Source organism: Pseudonaja textilis, chromosome 2 (assembly GCF_049901715.1).
Source record: "Pseudonaja textilis isolate UNSWEBS1 chromosome 2, rPseTex1.2, whole genome shotgun sequence".
Lineage (NCBI taxonomy): Eukaryota > Metazoa > Chordata > Lepidosauria > Squamata > Elapidae > Pseudonaja > Pseudonaja textilis.
In genome coordinates this window covers 52094837-52112381 of record NC_141991.1, presented here as the reverse complement: position 1 = coordinate 52112381, position 17545 = coordinate 52094837, and the positions used below count along the sequence as shown (strand labels likewise).

The 17545-nt window shown below is 38.0% G+C and overlaps 1 protein-coding gene across 3 annotated transcripts; it reads left to right on the top strand.

Annotated features, from left to right (window-relative positions):
- Nucleotides 1–238: 238 nt before the first annotated feature.
- Nucleotides 239–16271, top strand: TMEM40 (transmembrane protein 40). Of its 3 annotated transcripts, XM_026723911.2 has the most exons (11): nucleotides 239–407; nucleotides 4938–4990; nucleotides 6554–6609; nucleotides 7906–7998; nucleotides 10703–10738; nucleotides 12371–12403; nucleotides 13266–13334; nucleotides 14409–14480; nucleotides 14564–14638; nucleotides 14819–14881; nucleotides 15947–16271. In XM_026723911.2, the coding sequence occupies exons 3-11, from the start codon at nucleotides 6561–6563 to the stop codon at nucleotides 15964–15966; spliced, it is 510 nt and encodes a 169-aa protein (XP_026579696.1). In that variant the 5' UTR covers nucleotides 239–407; nucleotides 4938–4990; nucleotides 6554–6560; the 3' UTR covers nucleotides 15967–16271. The 3 variants fall into 3 exon arrangements, with proteins under 3 accessions (XP_026579696.1, XP_026579707.1, XP_087779999.1); XM_026723922.2 differs by lacking the exon at nucleotides 6554–6609 and having other exon boundaries at nucleotides 245–407; XM_087923873.1 differs by lacking the exon at nucleotides 12371–12403 and having other exon boundaries at nucleotides 272–407.
- Nucleotides 16272–17545: the final 1274 nt, after the last annotated feature.

The following is a 17545-nucleotide window of genomic DNA, read 5'->3' as shown; positions in this document are numbered from 1 at the left end:
AGAAAAATTGAGGTTCTCAATCAGAAGATGTTTTTTAAATTTCCAGAATTTCATCTACTCGGTAACAAACTATTCTCTTCTGGAACAACATTTAACATAAGCAGGAAAGAATTACATTACACGACTGTAACACCACATTATTATGCAACAGTTTAATTTAAATAAAATTTACATGAGCCTATTAGCATACAGCTTTTGCAATTCGTAACAAAACCTATGAGTAATAACTCAATCCGGTCAAATAGACTGTAGCAGGAAGAGGAGTATAACTAATCAGACCAGAAAGATTTCTTTTAAGGGATGTTTCTTCTGTAAGTTTATTAGCTCTCTGTTACTATTTTAAACAAACTTTTATTCGGCTCTGGATATTTGAATGACTCCCTGATGCAAGCCTAAGCTTTTTATTGGTAAGTGATTTCTTTGAGATATATCTAACCTAATGAAAGCTTTTGGTTCTCCTTGTTAAATAGTGTGCTATCTATCTTTGTCTTCAGTAAAGGTGATCTGGTTAGTGTTTTCTTCTGTTATGTGACTCCTGTTAAATTAAGAAAAATTCCAAATTCATCTGCTTTGACCTCAGGGAAACTAAGGTATAAAGGAAATACGTTGTGCCGATTTTTCACAGTCTATGTAAGGGGCAACAGCATATCTGGCAGGTTTTCATGTTTTATCAAGATTTAAAGCTATTTAAAGTTAATTGTTTTGAATCAGTAGGACTTGTAGTTCTGGAAGGAAATAAATTAAGCTTTTTAATGTCTCATTCTTACCCACCCACCCCACCCCCCCACACACACAAAGATAAATTTTCAAGGATTCCAGCAATAATCAAAGGCAGTGGCCAGATTCATGTGCCACTAAATCAAGAATAAAAATAATCAAGGAGAGAAGCAACTTAGAACTAAGGAGAAATTTCCTGACAGAGCGATTAATCAGTGGGACAACTTGCCTCCAGAAGTTGTGAATGCTCCAACACTGGAAGTTTTTAAAAAGATGTTGGATAATCATTCATCTGAAGTGGGGTAGGGTCTCCTGCCTAGGCAGGGGGTTGAACTAGAAGACCTCCAAAGTCCCTTCCAACTCTGTTATTCTATTTATTTGCTTTTGGTTTAGTATGTTGTGTGAACCTAGCCATTGCATAATATAAATCATAGCTAAAACGATGTAGCATATTTACTGTGTCTAAATCCAGCTAACTTGAATGTCATTCAGTGTATCATATTTAAGTAAAGAATGTCTTACTGTTACCCATGATTAAACTATTATTTATTAAAATGCAAATGCAGCCAGTCAAAGCCAAAGTGGTATAAATCTGCAAGGTAGATGAGCCTCAACTCTTTAGGGGATAGTAACCATTTCAAAGCAAAAGTAAAGGTGGCATTCTAGAACCCCTCACATCAGACGTCATCAGGTAGTTTGATCCCCATTCTGACACGCTTCGTAGCATTGCCCATAAAACGTACGATTTCTCATTTCTATTTCCTTATTATATATTTTCTGGTCAACCAAACTGGGTTATAGCTAAAATTTAAAGCCAAATCAATTAAATTAAACTGACAATGAGAGGAAGTAGGAAGTAGGAAAAATACATTTATTGGAGGTTTTTTGTTGTGTGGGCATGTGTGGTCATGCCTTCAATCACTATAGACAAGCCCTTTCAGTTTTCATGGCAAGATTGTATGGAAGTGGTTTGCCCTTGGCCTTCTTCCCAGGGTGGAGAGAGAGTGTCTGGTCCAAAGTCGCCCAGACAGCTTTGTCTAAGACAGGACTAGAACTCAGAGTCTCCTGGTGAGAATAACCCCTGCCCTGCAAATAAATAAATAAATCACTAGCTGATAAAGCATTTTGTAGCTTTGGAATCCTGATGTGTAAATAATCAAATTAAGCACTTGTTACCTATAAGGGGTGGCAATAGCACTCAGCTTATCTCAATTAGCTGCTAGGGAGTAAACAGGCAGCTGAGTGAGCAGTCTAGGATCTATCCACAGTGGGATCAGCTCAGCAGCAAGTACCTTAACCATGAATGTTTGCTTGCAGACATTTTGTTACCAGGCTTGGTAACATCTTTATTGCTGGTTAATTTGGTGGCAAAATGTCTATAAGCAAACCACCAAGTTCAGAGAGCACCAAGGACTTCTCAGTTCAACTTTGAACTATTTTATTAGTCTGCTATTGATACCCTTATAACCTGAAAGGAGTATTTAGCTGCCATGGTTCTATGGCCTCCTGGAGTGAAGAGGTCTTTGCTTTCTCTGTCATGGTGCTTGTCGTCTAGAATAAAATCTCCTCAGAAATCCATTTGTTCCCATGATGATGATGCTACAGAAGTCTTAGAAAACTTGGCTGTTTTCCCACATTGTGGGTTAGGGTGTTTATGGATTCCTTATCAGTTGTGATTCTGTCATGGCGGTGTGTTTATCCAGATACATGGAAATTTCTTGTTATTGTTTTTTTTTAGGATTAACACCCCCCCCCCCCATTGTCTGGAATAGTGAAGCTCCTACTTTTCATAAATAAATTCAGAACCATTTACCACATTCGATTTAAAACACTGACATATATAGCATTATTATTTGGAGCTGCAGTGGTGCAATGGTTAACTCAGCCTTTCATTCTTCTGAGGTTGGTAAAATGAGGACCCAGATTGTTGGGGACAATATGCTGACTCTGTAAATCACTTAGAGAGGGCTGTGAAGCACTGTGAAGCACTGTGAAGCAGTATATAAGGCTAAGTGCTATTGATATTAATTAGAAACATAATTCATCGTGGAAAAAAATGGAACTACAGTGCTTTTCAGATCATATCAACCTTAGATGTTAGCGTATATGAAATCTCCATATGCTCTATGGATGATGAGAATGAGTTTCCTTCATTATAAACACAACACCATTATTTGATTCTGCATGTCAGTCCTTCAATAAGATAATTGCTTTTAAAAAAAAACCAATAGCATTTCAAAGAGAAAATTATAAATACTGGACAAGGAACATAAAAAAAAAAAAACAACCCAAAATTTGGAAGGATTGTATATACATCTTCTCTCAAGGAAACTACAAAAATTAAAAATCTGTATTCAATATTTTTATTTGGAAAAGTATTTTCAAAAAGAGAAAAATCAACTGTAATACATTATAAAAAGTTTGTTAATATTTCATACATTTAGTAACCTACTTTGAATAAAACTATATTTAGTTTTTAAAGCTAGGTGTGTTAATTTTTCAGGCAAAGTTTTCCCACATTTTTAAATATCACTGGTTCAAAAATGCACTGCTCTTTCCTGATGAATTGCAACAACATATTTAGCAGTTATCAACAAATTTAAGTCAATGTATTATGTTGTATCAATGTCTTAGGAAAAGGGTCAGTAAATCAACAACAAGATTTATTACCTGTCACTGAGCCTAAGGATAGATTAATCATTTTAAAAAGAGTTATCATTTTAAAAAGGTGATCAGATTTATTATTTAAAAGATGATTAGATTTATCATTTTTGAAAGAGTTATCCTTTTTAAAATGTGGACAGATTAATTATTTTTAAAAGATGTTTCCTGATTTGCCATATGATAATTGTGCTAGAGACCTCTGTTCAGATGCAAAGCAATATTTAGCTTCAGCCAGACACAGTGAACAATAATATATGAAACACATGAATGTGTTGTTGATCTGTGTATTCAGGCTAGCTCACAACAGCCAACACTATTTGTCTTCTTCCTCTAAAGTACATGAGATAGAAGATGTACCATATCAAATGAAAGATTTGGATTCATGGGTTCAGTCAAGATTAATTGAGTAAAATTCAGAGAAGGCCTAGAATAGATGGTGTTGCTGATCTCAGAAATGAAACAAGAATGTGTACTGTCCAGAATTACCTTATCAGATAGATAAGAAAGAAAGAAAGAAAGGAAGGAAGAGAAAGAGAAAGAGAAAGAGAAAGAGAAAGGAAGGAAGGAAGGAGGGCAGTAAGGAAAAGAAAAGTTGAAAAAACACCAAAGAATAAGGCATAAAGTAACAGTGCCAAGAACAATGTATAGATATAGTCATCCAGGATCATGTTCAGCTTAAAGTGATTCTTATTTTAGTGCATAGGAGACAGTGGTATTGTTGATAGATAGCTTCTGTGGAAAAACTGGTGGTACAGTGCATGCACTGCAATCCAGATTCCACTACAGGTATCTTCAGCAAACTAAAAGAACCACTTTTGGCATTTTCCCCAGTAAGTAGTATAAAGAATATTCTAGAGTCAAAGCAACTCTAAATAGGGGTAGATTTCATATTGTATCACTAATGACTGCTTGTTGCTACAAGGCATCTGAAGACACTTGTGGGAAAGACTCTGAGACAGAACTTTTTCACTTCACACTAAATCTCTGTTATCACCATGATGGACCCAACAGATGGTTGACTATGTAATCAGACCTCTAGAGATTCCAACTTTCTTTCTTTCTTTCTTTCTTTCTTTCTTTCTTTCTTTCTTTCTTTCTTTCTTTCTTTCTTTCTTTCTTTCTTTCTTTCCTTCCTTCCTTCCTTCCTTCCTTCCTTCCTTCCTTCCTTCATCCCACTTTTATTATTTTTATAATTCATACCAATATAAATGTGAAGAGAAATTGCCTTGTGTATTTAATTGTGTGCTTGTTCTCACTTCTGAATTGTAACTGGTGAATAACAGCAGGGAATTTCAACCTTACCTTTCTTTCCTGTAATTGGTCTGTTAAAGTCTGTCCTTCCAGCCCTATTCCACTATAGAAGAGTTGAATTCTGGCACATCTGGAGAATGACAAGTTTGCAACGGCTGTTCCAAGTGATTTCTGATATTTTTATGATAGTCCCTAACACAGGAGTAGAGAGAATGCTACTAAAATTAATCAAATGTGCTATAAAATTTTTAAAAGATGAAAATGATCTCAGCTTGTTACAGATTTGTTTCTGGTTCTTTCCTTAGGAATTAGCATCTTCATACACCCTGGAAAGGTGTCTAAGATCCTCTGGTCAAAGGTGAGCATTGACACTATTAAGTAAGAACTGGTTCTGAAAATTTGTTTTTCTTAATGAGGAACAACTACCTTCAAAGAACAGAATATAAGCAAATAGATCCGAGCTAACTATAACTGAAAACTATATTTTAAAAGGCCACCCTTTCTCTTGACAGGGAGGTGAAAGTGTAACTATTGTTTTCCTTTCAACCTCAATCCACAGGCACTTCCATTTTGGCCTGCGTCAGAGGTCATGCATTGGGACTCATAGTTAGGAGTCAGGTGGCCTTGAACAACACCTCTCACAACCTCCATAACTTGGTTGTGACTTGCTGAACCCCACCCACCCCACCCCATATTTACTCTATGATTGATACTCTGACACAGAAAGATACACACCCACTTCTTCTATCTCCAACAAGGATTATTCACTAGCTCTCTATATGTCTTTCATATAGAGTTTAAGAGTTTTTAGAGTTTTAAAAAGTTTGCCTTTAAACAGCAAAGCCAACAGATTATTCCCTAACATAAGAAAATTTACACAATAGCATTACTGGTTAATTTACTTATTCAGCTATTGCAGATTTTCTTTCTAAAGTTTTTGCTTCATGCTCACAGTTTTTCACTTGAAAATACTGCACCTCTATAATTAAATAGATTCACGCACAACTTATTTTGCACAATAAATATTTCCTATCATTCAGTAGGATGAAAATAGATCATTTGGAGAAAAAAAAATCTAATGCATTAGTTATGGACAATCTCATGAACGGGGTTCCTTCATGGGATTGTCCGAAGGATGTCTAAAGCATTTTCAGTTCATGCACACTCAAATAATTCTAATAAATTTGCACTCAATATAAACTTTTCTGATTTAATTGGATCTTGTTCCCAGATAAGTAGGACTGTAGTCTTCATTTGATAGCCCACTGACTTTCTACATACAAAGGCAATTACACAGGCAGTCCTCAACTTAGGACCTCAATTGAACCCAATATTTTGGTTGCTAAGTGAAACATTTAAGTGAATTTAGCCCCATTTTATGGCTTTTTGTGCTGCAGTTATTAAGTGAATCACTCCAGTTGTTAAATTAGTGACACAGTTGTTTAGTGAGTCTGATTCCCCCATTGACTTTGCTTGGCAGAAGTTCTCAAAAGGGGATCAAATGACCCCTGGACAGAGCAACCGTCATAAATCTGAATCAATTGCCAAGCGTCTGAATATTGGCCGTGGGACTATGGGGCTATTGCAATGGTCATAAGTGTGAAAAACGGTCATAACTCACTTGTTTCAGTGCCGTTGTAACTTTGAATGGTCACTAAATAATCTGTTATAAATCAAGTATATTCTTACCAGTATAAGAAAAAAAGAAGTCAAAATAGTCTAAATTCTTAACATAAGAGCACACGTAATCCAAATCCCTAATCAATGTTTCAGAGTAGCTTCATGTGGCACTAAAGAACACAAGAGAATTCTTGGTCTTTAAAAAAAAATCAAATGCAAGATTATAGTCCTGTATTGCTGTTAAGGGGAATGAAGAACTGAAGGACTTAAGCTGTTTTGTAAACTCTTTCTGTATTTATAGCCCTACAATGGATACTTCAGATTCTGTGGCTTTGTCTCAAAAACCAAAACAGAAAGGTAACACAAGCAGAAAGATTATTAGAAACTGGTTTGGGAACAATAGAACTGTTTGTTTGTGAATTAACCATCCACCAATAAGATTATACACATTCCTTAAATATTTGTACAAAGATAGACAGGCCAGATAGTAGGCAGATTTTACAGTATGTACTGAGTTTTGCTAAAATGAACACTTCCAACAAGCACCCACCCACTTAGTTTTGGCATTATCTTCCACAAGCATTTGGAGGGGAAGGCATAATTTGAGTCAGGTTGCTATAATAATAGCTTGACACCTCATTGGAACTCTAGACATTCCTGATTTGGATGTAAATATTTGGATGTAAATCACTCTCTGGATAGGTCAGTGTTTACATGAATGAAACAGTCACACAAAAAATTACTTTTGTAATTAGGGATGTCAGCAGTATTACAAATCTGCAGGTCCAATCTAAGGCTAAGCGAGTTCAGTCATCCGTGGATTTTGCACAGTACATGAGCGAAACTAACGGCTGTGTTTCCTGTTGTTTTATTACACTGATCTCCATTTTGTAGACTCTAAACATTACAGAGAGGCTTCTGATTTTTGCAGTCAGCTTCAGGGGGAAAAAAAGAACAACCTAAGGCCCAAAGCCTTGAGTCCAATACACAGAACAGAGGTGGTATTCAGTAGGTTCTGACCAGTTCTGGAGAACTGGTAGCGGAAATTTTGAGTAGTTCAGAGAGCTGACAAATACCACCTCTAATTGGCCCCACCCCCATCTATACTCTGCTTCCTGAGTCCCAGCTGATTGGCTGGATCTTGCCCTGCACAGGAGAACGGAGCTGGAAAGCAGGTTAGTGGGGTGGGGAGGGAATGGAGACTTTACAGTATCCTTCCCCTGGAGTGGGGTGAGAATGGATATTTTACAATATTCTTCCCCTGCCATGCCCACCAAGCCACGCCCACAGAACCAGTAGTTAATTTTTTTGAATCCCACCACTGAGCCAGAACCCTTCCAAAAGTGTGGTTTTAATGTAACAAAAGGAAGAAAATGGTAAAATACATTCAAACGAATTGCATTTCCTTATTAAAATTTAAAAATTGCTTTCCTCATCTACAGTCTGAGGAAGGTTGTGCAACTACTGCTTAGGGATATCATATGTCATTCAAAATGTAAAGGCCTGAAAAAATAGGCAATCTTAGCAAGCAATCAGAGCAATGTTAATATTTGGTCAAGCCTGTTACTATCGGCTGTTGCAGATATGTAAGACTACACCCTTCATGATAAGTACATTTTTAAATATATATTTTTTCTTATCATCATTTCAAAGGGATGAAACAAGAACATAATAAAAAAGCAGAAATGCAAGAAGAAAGTGAGGATGCAAGTTCTTTGGGAGAGTTAACAGAGAGTCCCCAACAAGGTAAAATACAGAATAACAGAGTTGGAAGGGACTTTGAAGATCTTCTAGCCCAACTCCTTGCTCAGGCAGAAGATCTTATAGTATTCCAGACAAATGGCTGTCCAGCCTCCTCTTAAAAACCTCCAGTGATAAAATTAACTATTCCATATGCTTCTCTTACCAGGAGCGAGGCCTCAGAGACCTAATGGGCATTCTTAGTTCACAAGACTGTGGAGCAGATTTTTGGGGGTGGGGGGGTGGGGGTGGGGAGGGGAAGGTACAAGGAAATAGGCTCATTTAAACTCATGTTCATTATGGCTAGTTTGGCAAACTGCCAAATCCCAACCCTGGCTGGTCCCTCCCACCCCACCCCTCCCAGGAGTCTCCATGCAGCCTGTTTTGGATGTGAGGTAGGTGCAGGGCCCACACAGAGGGAGAAAAATAGGCCGCCTGGAAGTTCCAGGCTCTGGAGCCAGTGGGGAGGCCGTTTTTGCCTTCCCAGAGACTCGAGGAAAGCCTCTGAAGCCTGGGGAAGGCGAAAAAATGGGCCTGGAAGTCCCAGAAGTCCAAAAATGGGCCCATTTCCAGCCTCAGTAGGGCCTCCGGAGCCTGGGGGAGGCAGTTTTTGCCCTCCCAGAGGCTCGAGGAAAGCCTCCGGAGACTGGGGAAGAGGAAAACGGCCCCCCTGCCATGGTGCATGAGGCTGACTAGCCCACGCCCATCATGGCCATGCGCACCCAGCAACCGGCCAGAAAACCTATTGCTGAAATTTTTGAAACCCACCCCTGCTCATGTTCATCTCTCTTTCTGCCTTTCCCAGAGGTCAGGGTTGTACCAGGGCAGAGAAAAGTGACACAAACATCCTTCCTCATAGTATCAAATCAACAATCAACAGTGATTTGATCTGTATTCCTTGCAGTTGGAACATAGAAATTTTTCGGTAGTATCACTTGGAGTCTAAGTTAAAATCTAAGTCTCAGCCTAAACTCCTTCTACCTCCAAATCAAAAGTCATGTGCAATAAGACTGGGAAGATGGAATAAGCAACAGTGGACTCTCCCCTTTTGAGCAATATATTGCGGGCTGCTGGTTTCCTGCTGTGATTAACCACAGAAAAAACAGTCCATTCCTTTTCAGGCAATTGCTTGTGTTGAAAACAAGGTGCCCATCATTTCTGCAAAGAGAATGTGTGTGTGAAAATACAGGTAATCCTTTGACTCACAACCACAGTTAAGCCCAAAATCTCCATTGCTATGTGAGACAGTTGTTAATTGGGTTGTGCTTATTTTACAACCATTTGCCTTTAACCATTTGTTAAGTAAATCACTTCAAGTGTTGAGTGAATCATGTGATTGTTAAGCAAATCTGGCTTCCCCCATTGACTTTGTTTGTCAGAAGCAAATACAAATGGTGATCACATGATCCCAGGACAGTACAACTGTCATAAGTTCATGCCAGTTGTCAAGTGCCTGATACCATGGGGATTACCATGGGGATATTATAACGGTCATGTGTGTGAAAAATAGTCATATGTCACTTTTTCAGTGCCGTTATAACTGAACGGTCACTAAATGAATGGTTGTAAGTCGAGGTCTACCTGTATATACATACATGTTTACACACACACCCTGCTCTGATCCAAACCTTGTTCCAAGGAAACAAACATGAAACAGAGGTAACAGCAAAACCTTTGAATGATTCTTTACAAATTCCGTTCGTCACAGTTAAAAGGCTGTTTCAAACTAATTGTTTCTGATAAGAACGAGCCTTGCTAAGGTTGTGCAAGACTGCCAAGAACACTAGATAAAGTTATTAAGAAATATTTCAAACACAAAGAGTCTCCAAGCACCAACCAAGATATTCTGAACGTCCACAAGGCTTGAGTGCAAAAACTTCTTTCCTTCCTGCAAAGAACTCTGGTTTTTCAGCTGGCTTTTATCTCTTAAGGGAGGAGCCATTACCTTGCAGCCTTACTCCCGAGTTGCCCGTGCTGCTGCAGTTGCTGTTTCCTTCGAGCAGCCCTTTGAGCACATGCACTGGGCACAGGCTCCTCAGGGACCTCTTCATCACTGCTGCCAGCCTCCACAATCTCCGAAGACAGCACTCTACTTCCTGATAGTCCTGGCCCCATCCTTGCATCACATGTAGGCCCCTCATCTGAGTCCTCGTTCTCCGAGACCTCAGGTGTCCACACCTGCTGCCGGCGAACCACAACACACACCCAATTTCTGAAAATGGCAGAAAAGTCTAACATCCACATAAGCTCATCAAGTCTCAGAATTTCATCTCTTTCTGCATGTCCCAGACCCCTATTCCCTCTTTCCTTTCCCAGAATTTGGCCCTCAGTAGCCCTAATGAGGGATAAATCGTTTTTGCAAATCCAGATGGCTGCTGCCCTCAAGAAATCATTTCTCTTTGTTTTCAAATCAGTCTTTTTCTAGCAAGTAATTCCTCAAATGGGCTGCATTTCTCTGAAAACAGGCCAGATTTTTTTGTCATCATGAGGACTCACTTTTGAAGATTCATGAAAACTGAAGAGTAAAACAGTAATAATGGTGATTGGAATAACACAGTTTAGATTAGATTCATTTATATGCAAATCTTTCTGCTACTTCTCAAATTTTTCTTGTTTGAAAAATCTCCATGTTTTAATACCTGCATGAATTGGAACAATTTTGAACAAACATGAATTAATTTGTCAATTTTGTATATTTTTGTCATTTTAGATCTGTCCAGTGAAATTATTCCATACTCTGAAACAGGTATGAGGCTCACACATGAAGCTCTGCTTTTTATAGAATCTGAGGGCTTCTAAGTTATAGAATTATAGAATCTGAAGGCTTCTAAGTACAGAATCAATGGTGTAGTGGTTAAAGCACCCGGCCATGAGTTCTGGTCCCACCTTGGGCACAGAGCCAGCTGAGTGACCTTGAGCTAGTCACTTTGGTCAGCCCTAAGAAGGAGGCGATGACAAACCAATTCTGAAAAACCTTGCCAAGAAAACTGCAGAAACCCTGAGAATCAGACATGATTGAATGGAAGAAAAAAAGTAAGCCCAATCCTTTTATCTCCTCTCCGCCCCCTTGGCATTGCCAATTTTCATGGGTCTCCTGCCTCCTCCTGATCTAGATGATAAGTTGAGAGACCAAGAGAACAAATGGAGGCATTTGGAAGTGAATTATCTTGGCTTCCCTGGTTTCCTGCTCCATCTGCCTGTGTACTAAGCAAGTAGCAAAATAAGCTGGAAGAACAGCCTGGAAGCTCAAAAGGTTCAACACTGAATCTCCTGCAGGGGTGCAGCTCTGGAAAAGTGATCAGTGAAACTTTGCCCCAACCCTCCTAGAAGTACTGGACTACAATTATTAATTAAATTAATTAAGTTCATTAATTTTGTTTAAGTTAAACATTTTAATAATTTTTTTCAAGTCTGTCGTTGCTCCTTGTGGTGGACTTCTTAGTGTATTGTAAGGTTAGTTATTTGGTTGCAGACATTTCATTATTAGATTAGATAACATCATCAGTGTTAATGAGGGTGGGGTTTGCTTTCTGTTTATAGCTTGCCCTTCCAGTGTTGGTTGGTGTGTGGTATTCTCCTTGGTAATTTCTTGATTTGTGTATTGTTTTCTGCTTTATTATTGGTCTGGTCTGCTACTGCAACAAAGGTTTCATTTTTTTATTTTTTGCATCTTTTAAAAGATAATGTAATTGTTTGAGTCAATGAATTACAATCACAACAGGATAAACAAGAAAAGTGATATGAGAGTGAAAAGTGATACAAAAGTGATAATCTCACAATTATAAAATCTTTGTAGTTGAAAAAAAATTTCTACTGTATATAACCCACACTTTCTTGGCACACACATATTCTAAACAAATCAGTTTGTGGATTCTAAACAGCTTTTTTAAAGGAAAAGCCTAGATTATTGAACTCTAAATAGTCATACATTTAAAACGAAAGGTTCTGAGCTTAAGACGTGTGTTTCAGAGCTAAAGAAAGTTTATGACAATCAAGCACAAGAATTCTGGCTAGCTTAAGGTTTTTGTTTAATATTATAATGATATTTAGAATTCATTCATTACAGTGAATATTAAATATGTTTTATTTTTTAAAAAACAGCAAATAGAACACAACTGAATATCACAAACTCCAATATGGTCTTCAACAATAATAGCAATCTTTCTTCATCTGTTGCACACCATCAGCAATTTCTCAAAATCTTTTATTTCTTACTTACACAAACAAAAATGCATATGGTCTTACTTCAAATAACTCAAGTCAGCTGGGAGAACTACCATTTTCCACTCCTCAGCTCCATTGTAACAAACATGATATAAATAAATTTCTTTTTGAACAAAGAAATATCTTTTTAAAATGCAAATTTGTTATTTACCAGAAATATCAAGGACAGAAGGAATACCTGCAGTTGGTAAATATAACTGTTTAAAATCTTCTTGTATATAACTTGTTTTCTTCTGAATAACATGTGTGTTTCATTTGTATTGTATGTTAGTTATTTGTCTAAGATATGAAAACCTAAGCATCCTTGGCTGGTGGTTTCTCATCAGTAGGGACATCATTTTTGAAAAAAAAATTGTATGTAGCTCAAATACTGGTTCTTTCGAAGGAACAGTTGATGGGACAAATTCTCTGATTTACCTTCTTTGTGCAGGGATAGGAAATATAGAAGTTTGTTCTTAATGCTGTTCATCCAGTTAGTCAGAGTACACTTTGCATCCTCCTGATTTATAGGAAGAGAAAGAGTCTGTACAGTAATTGATAGAGGCCAGTAGAAAGGTTCAGTGGTTTCCATTACTGGTGCACTTTAGTTTACTTTATTGTCATTGCACCTTGTACAACGAAATCAAACACCATCTTCAGTGCACATCATGACCATGACCATGAAAATAAACACACATCCTTCACCCTTCGCACATTGAACCAGAAACCCCCGACACCACACCAACACTGCACTATACAGCAGAATTCAAAAGAGCTACTGCCCTGGGATAGAAGCTGTTTTTCAGCCTATTTGTCCTTGTGATACTTTACTGGTATCTGAAATTCTAAAACAGTTCCTAACAATAGTTCTTCTCCTCATATTAGAAAGTCCAAGGAGTTGAGCCTACTTGATAAAAGCAGCACCTTTAATGTAATAAGTAGCACATTGTGTCTATCCAATGCTTGAGGATAAACAGATGTTTGTCAGCTTCAATGCCTTCATTCAGGTTTTTTTGGAGGTTTTTTTTTTGCCAAACCATACATTTTAAATCAAATTTCATTTTTCACAGTGTGCGATGATAGAGCCTGTCACTCTACCCAAAACTCAAGATGGTGGATTCCAAGGATTCGGAAAGATGGTAAGAATAACTGATCACAAACTTAAACCACAAATTCTTCTCTCTGTGAGGCAAATCTTAAGCCAAATGTTTAGATTTCTATCCTAGACTGGCATAACTAAAAAAAAAGAGAACATTTTCCATACACACAACATTAACATAGATAAGGTGCAAATCAGATCGATATAAAGATGCTTTTTCTCTAACTAACCATAGTTAGGTTTTTAAGCTGAAAACTTTCAGTAATTTTATTTATTTATTTTATTAATAAAATTTTTTATCGGTGCCCATCTCACTAAAAATAATACTGGGCAGCATGAAGCAATGAGATAAAAGAACAATGTTAAAAACCACAGATGTAAAAATCCATATCAATAAACATCATAGAAAACCAGACATACAAATCCTAGACAACCAGAGGAATAAAAATGGCTACCTCAACAATAGAAACCAAATCTGACCATTCAGAATGTCAAAAAGGATTGGGGCCAATCTAATTTGGGGTGGGTGGGTGGGTGGGAAGGATATTCCATAGGGCAGGCAACACAGCAGAGAAGGCACATCCCCTGTGATCCTTCAAATGTTTCATCTCTTGCCAGTGGAACACACAACATGCTCACCCTGCCAGATTTAATGGAGCAGGTTGATATAACCAGGGAGAGGCAGTCCCTCAAATTGATCAGCAAATATCCTATTTTTAATACGTGTACAGGTCAGGCTACCTACCAGTGTGTAAACAGAATATGCTCCCTTCTCCCATAACTTGTAATCTTGAGAACTTGACTCAAGTTCTTTTTTTGCTTAATATACATGGGGAAGTATTTTGCTTACTGACTCTGGAAGAAGTTAATTAACCTATTTAACTGCTGTTTAAGTGATAAAAATATTAATATTATGCATATATATTTAGATGTGTCCATGAGTGTGTGTGTGTGTCTGTATATGCATGTATGTGTATGCATATGTATACACACACAAATGCACCCACTGTATTTTTGGAAACAACTTCCAATAGTAGATCTTTATTTTCATGAACATATATGAAATTGCAGCTATTAAATTATAGCCTTGAATATTTTCTTCTTCTTTTTTCAGATGAATTCTTCCATTTTGTCATTATTTGTTTTGCTGTTGGAATGTTATTAGTCTGCTATTATAAATATAACGGTAAGTGAACATTACAATCTATCGATTTTATATGGAGAAAGAGAAAGCAAAATATAATCTCCTTTCTTTCTTTCTTTCTGTAGACTGGACTATTTCCACTGGAATTGGCTTGATGACCTTTGCAACTCTAGAAACAACAGGAATATATTTTGGCCTTTGTGAGTGTTTCATCTGTATTGATTTGTGCACTAGTATATCAAGCTGCCTTATATTCATAATTTAAGGTCACTATGACGGAAATACCAATTCTTCAGTAACTCAAACTGTAATGGTCAGATATATTAATTACCTACTTGGTTGCTATTCTGACAGCAAATTTCTTGTTTCTTTTCTATTAGGGCAACGCATTCGAAGTATCCTCGAATCTTTCACCCCGCTTATTCAAAGAGTCAGAATGCCTGGTAATTCTATTTTTTTATTGTTTCTTTTTGAAACCCTATGAAACTTTCAAGGTCATTATACAAAAAAATATCCACTGTCAGGGATCCCCATTTTGTCTAAGCCAAATATGGATTGGATTTACCTCATTTGCAAAGAGGTAAATTTACCTCATTTGCCACTTTTTATAAACTAGTTTATAAACCCTCATTTATGCTTAGCTGCTGGTGCAAATCATAAAACATAGATTAATAGAATGGGAAGGGATCTAGTCCAGGGGTCCCTAACCCCAGATCTATAGACCAGGACTGGTCCACAGACTGTTGGGAACCGGGCTGCACAAGTGGCGGGTGAGCATGTGAAACTTCATTGCACATGCACAGGAACCATCCCCTCCCCCTTGCTCACTGCCACTGCCACCACCGCTACCGGTCTGTGGAGCCATAAAGGTTGGAGACCACTGTTCCTGGTCCAACCCCCTGCTCATACAGGAAACCCTATAACATTCCAGACAAATGGTTGTTCAGTCTCTTCTTGAAAACCTCCAGTGATGGAGCACCCATAACTTCTGAAGGCAAGCTATTCCATTGGTTGATTGCTCTCACTGTCAAGAAATTTCTCCTTTCTAAGTTGGGTCTCTTTTTAATGGTCTTCTACCCATTACTTCTTGGCCTGCCCTCTAGTGTTTTGGAAAATAGATCGACCCCTTTTCCTTTGTGACAGCCCCTCAAGAACTGGGAGACTGTTATCACGTCCCCCATAATCCTTCTCTTCAATACACTAGACATACCTAACCATCATAGGATTTCTCTTCCAGACCCTTTACTAGCTTTGTGGCTCTTCTCTGTACTCTTTCCAAGGCCTCAGTTCTTTTTATATCATTGTGACTTGAACTGAATCCAACAAGATTTATTTCATAATCTCTGGCTACATAAATCTCAGTTTAGAGCAGCACAACCCCACCTAAATGAAATGATTATTAAATGTATATCTAAATGTTCATCTTTGCTGCATTTCTGCAAACATACATCAATAAGTAATTAAAAACTAATCTTTGTGATATCTTTTTCTTTGTTTTTGTTATGTAGGGTTCAAAAAACTTAACTAAGCCAGAAATCGCAAGAGCTCTGCAAAATCCTGTTTGGTTTCATGACTGCAATGACAACTGTAACAATGTGCAAACAATATAAATGTCTGGGCTAAAGAACTGAGATCCTAAGACTGGAGCTTGTAAGATGGGATGAAGAGCTTGGGCCATCCAAACACAGCACAGATGCCATCAACAGCTCCACAACAGCCTGAAGGTAAACGGCCTTCAAGCAGTCCTTTACAAGGAAAGGGCTGGAGAAATTGACTCAGTATTTAAACCTTGGCACATGCGTATAATATAGCTAGAGTTTCAGACTCTTTAAAAGCTGTTTTGGTCATTATTAGAGATGCTGGTACTGCAATAAAGTTATTTATCTATCTCCAAGGCTTGTCCTTGAATTTTCTGCCTAGTTTGTGACTTCGTGTCTATGTTACCAGAGAGAGACTTATTGTGGTGCAGATCCGTCAGAGTTCTGGTGTCTATTCTCTTCCCTTGACGAGGCTTGGGACAAGGCAATCCTGCCAGAGAGTGATAGCAGACAAGAGGCATTTATCTAATAATGATAACTCTTCATTAGTATTAGTAGTACAGGTAGTCCTTCCTTAAGAACTCCCCTGTTTAGCAACCATTCAAATTACAGATATAGTCCTCGACTTACAACATTTCATTTAGTGACCATTCAAAGTTACAATGGCACTGGAAAAAAAGTGACTTGTGGCTGTTTTTCACACTTAACGACCATTGCAGCATCCCCTCTGGTCACATGATCAAAATTCAGATGCTTGGCAACTGTTCCATATTTATGACAGTTGAAGTGTCCTGTGGTTGCGTGATCAGGTTTTGTGACTGTCTGCCAAGCGCGCAGAACCAGTAGCACGCAATTTGGAATCCCACCACTGATTCTGTCCAATTCCTATTCTTTAGATACCCTAGATCAGGGGTCTCCAACCTTGGCAACGTTAAGACTTGTGGACTTCAACTCCCAGAATTCCTCAGGCAGCAAAGCTGCCCTAGATCAGGGGTGTCAAACTGGCAGCCCACAGACCGGATGCGTTACATGCAGGCAACGCCCACTCCAGCTCTGTGAAGGGGAAAAATATCGCGAAACATCACATCACGTCCCGGCGAGTTTGATACCTGGGCCTTAGATTGTCCAGAATGTTTTGAGTCCCTATCCCTCTTCCTATGTTCAGGAGATATTAATTTATTTTTTTACCTTTACCTGGTCTCCGTATAAGTTATAATCTTTTATGTATACATTTACTTAGAAATCACAGACTCCTCCCACTTTTTAAATAAAAAAGAGAAGAGTTTTTCAAAGGCTAACCTTGTAAATATAATATTGACTTTGGCTCCCTCTTGTGGCTTCTGTAACTCCTGCAACAATTACAGTGTTCTAAAGCATTTCAATAATATGACAATTTGTTCACTCTTCAAAAAGCGTCAGTGTAATCAGTGCAGATTCCTTTAACCACAGGTCATTCTGTGAAAATGCTTTACAATCTATGTCTAACTTCTAGATCTTGTTCCTATTTAACCCATCTAGATCTTGTTCTTATTTAACCCTTAATGTAAAAGTTCTATATTATGCATAAAT

Bases quoted from the DNA above. Each gene is read 5' to 3' on its own strand.
- TMEM40 (XM_026723911.2), top strand. From the start codon at position 6,561: ATGGATACTTCAGATTCTGTGGCTTTGTCTCAAAAACCAAAACAGAAA. The intron at 13,335-14,408 runs GTAAGAATAACT...TTCTTTTTTCAG, and splicing joins TCCAAGGATTCGGAAAGATG to ATGAATTCTTCCATTTTGTC. The intron at 14,481-14,563 runs GTAAGTGAACAT...TTCTTTCTGTAG, and splicing joins CTGCTATTATAAATATAACG to ACTGGACTATTTCCACTGGA.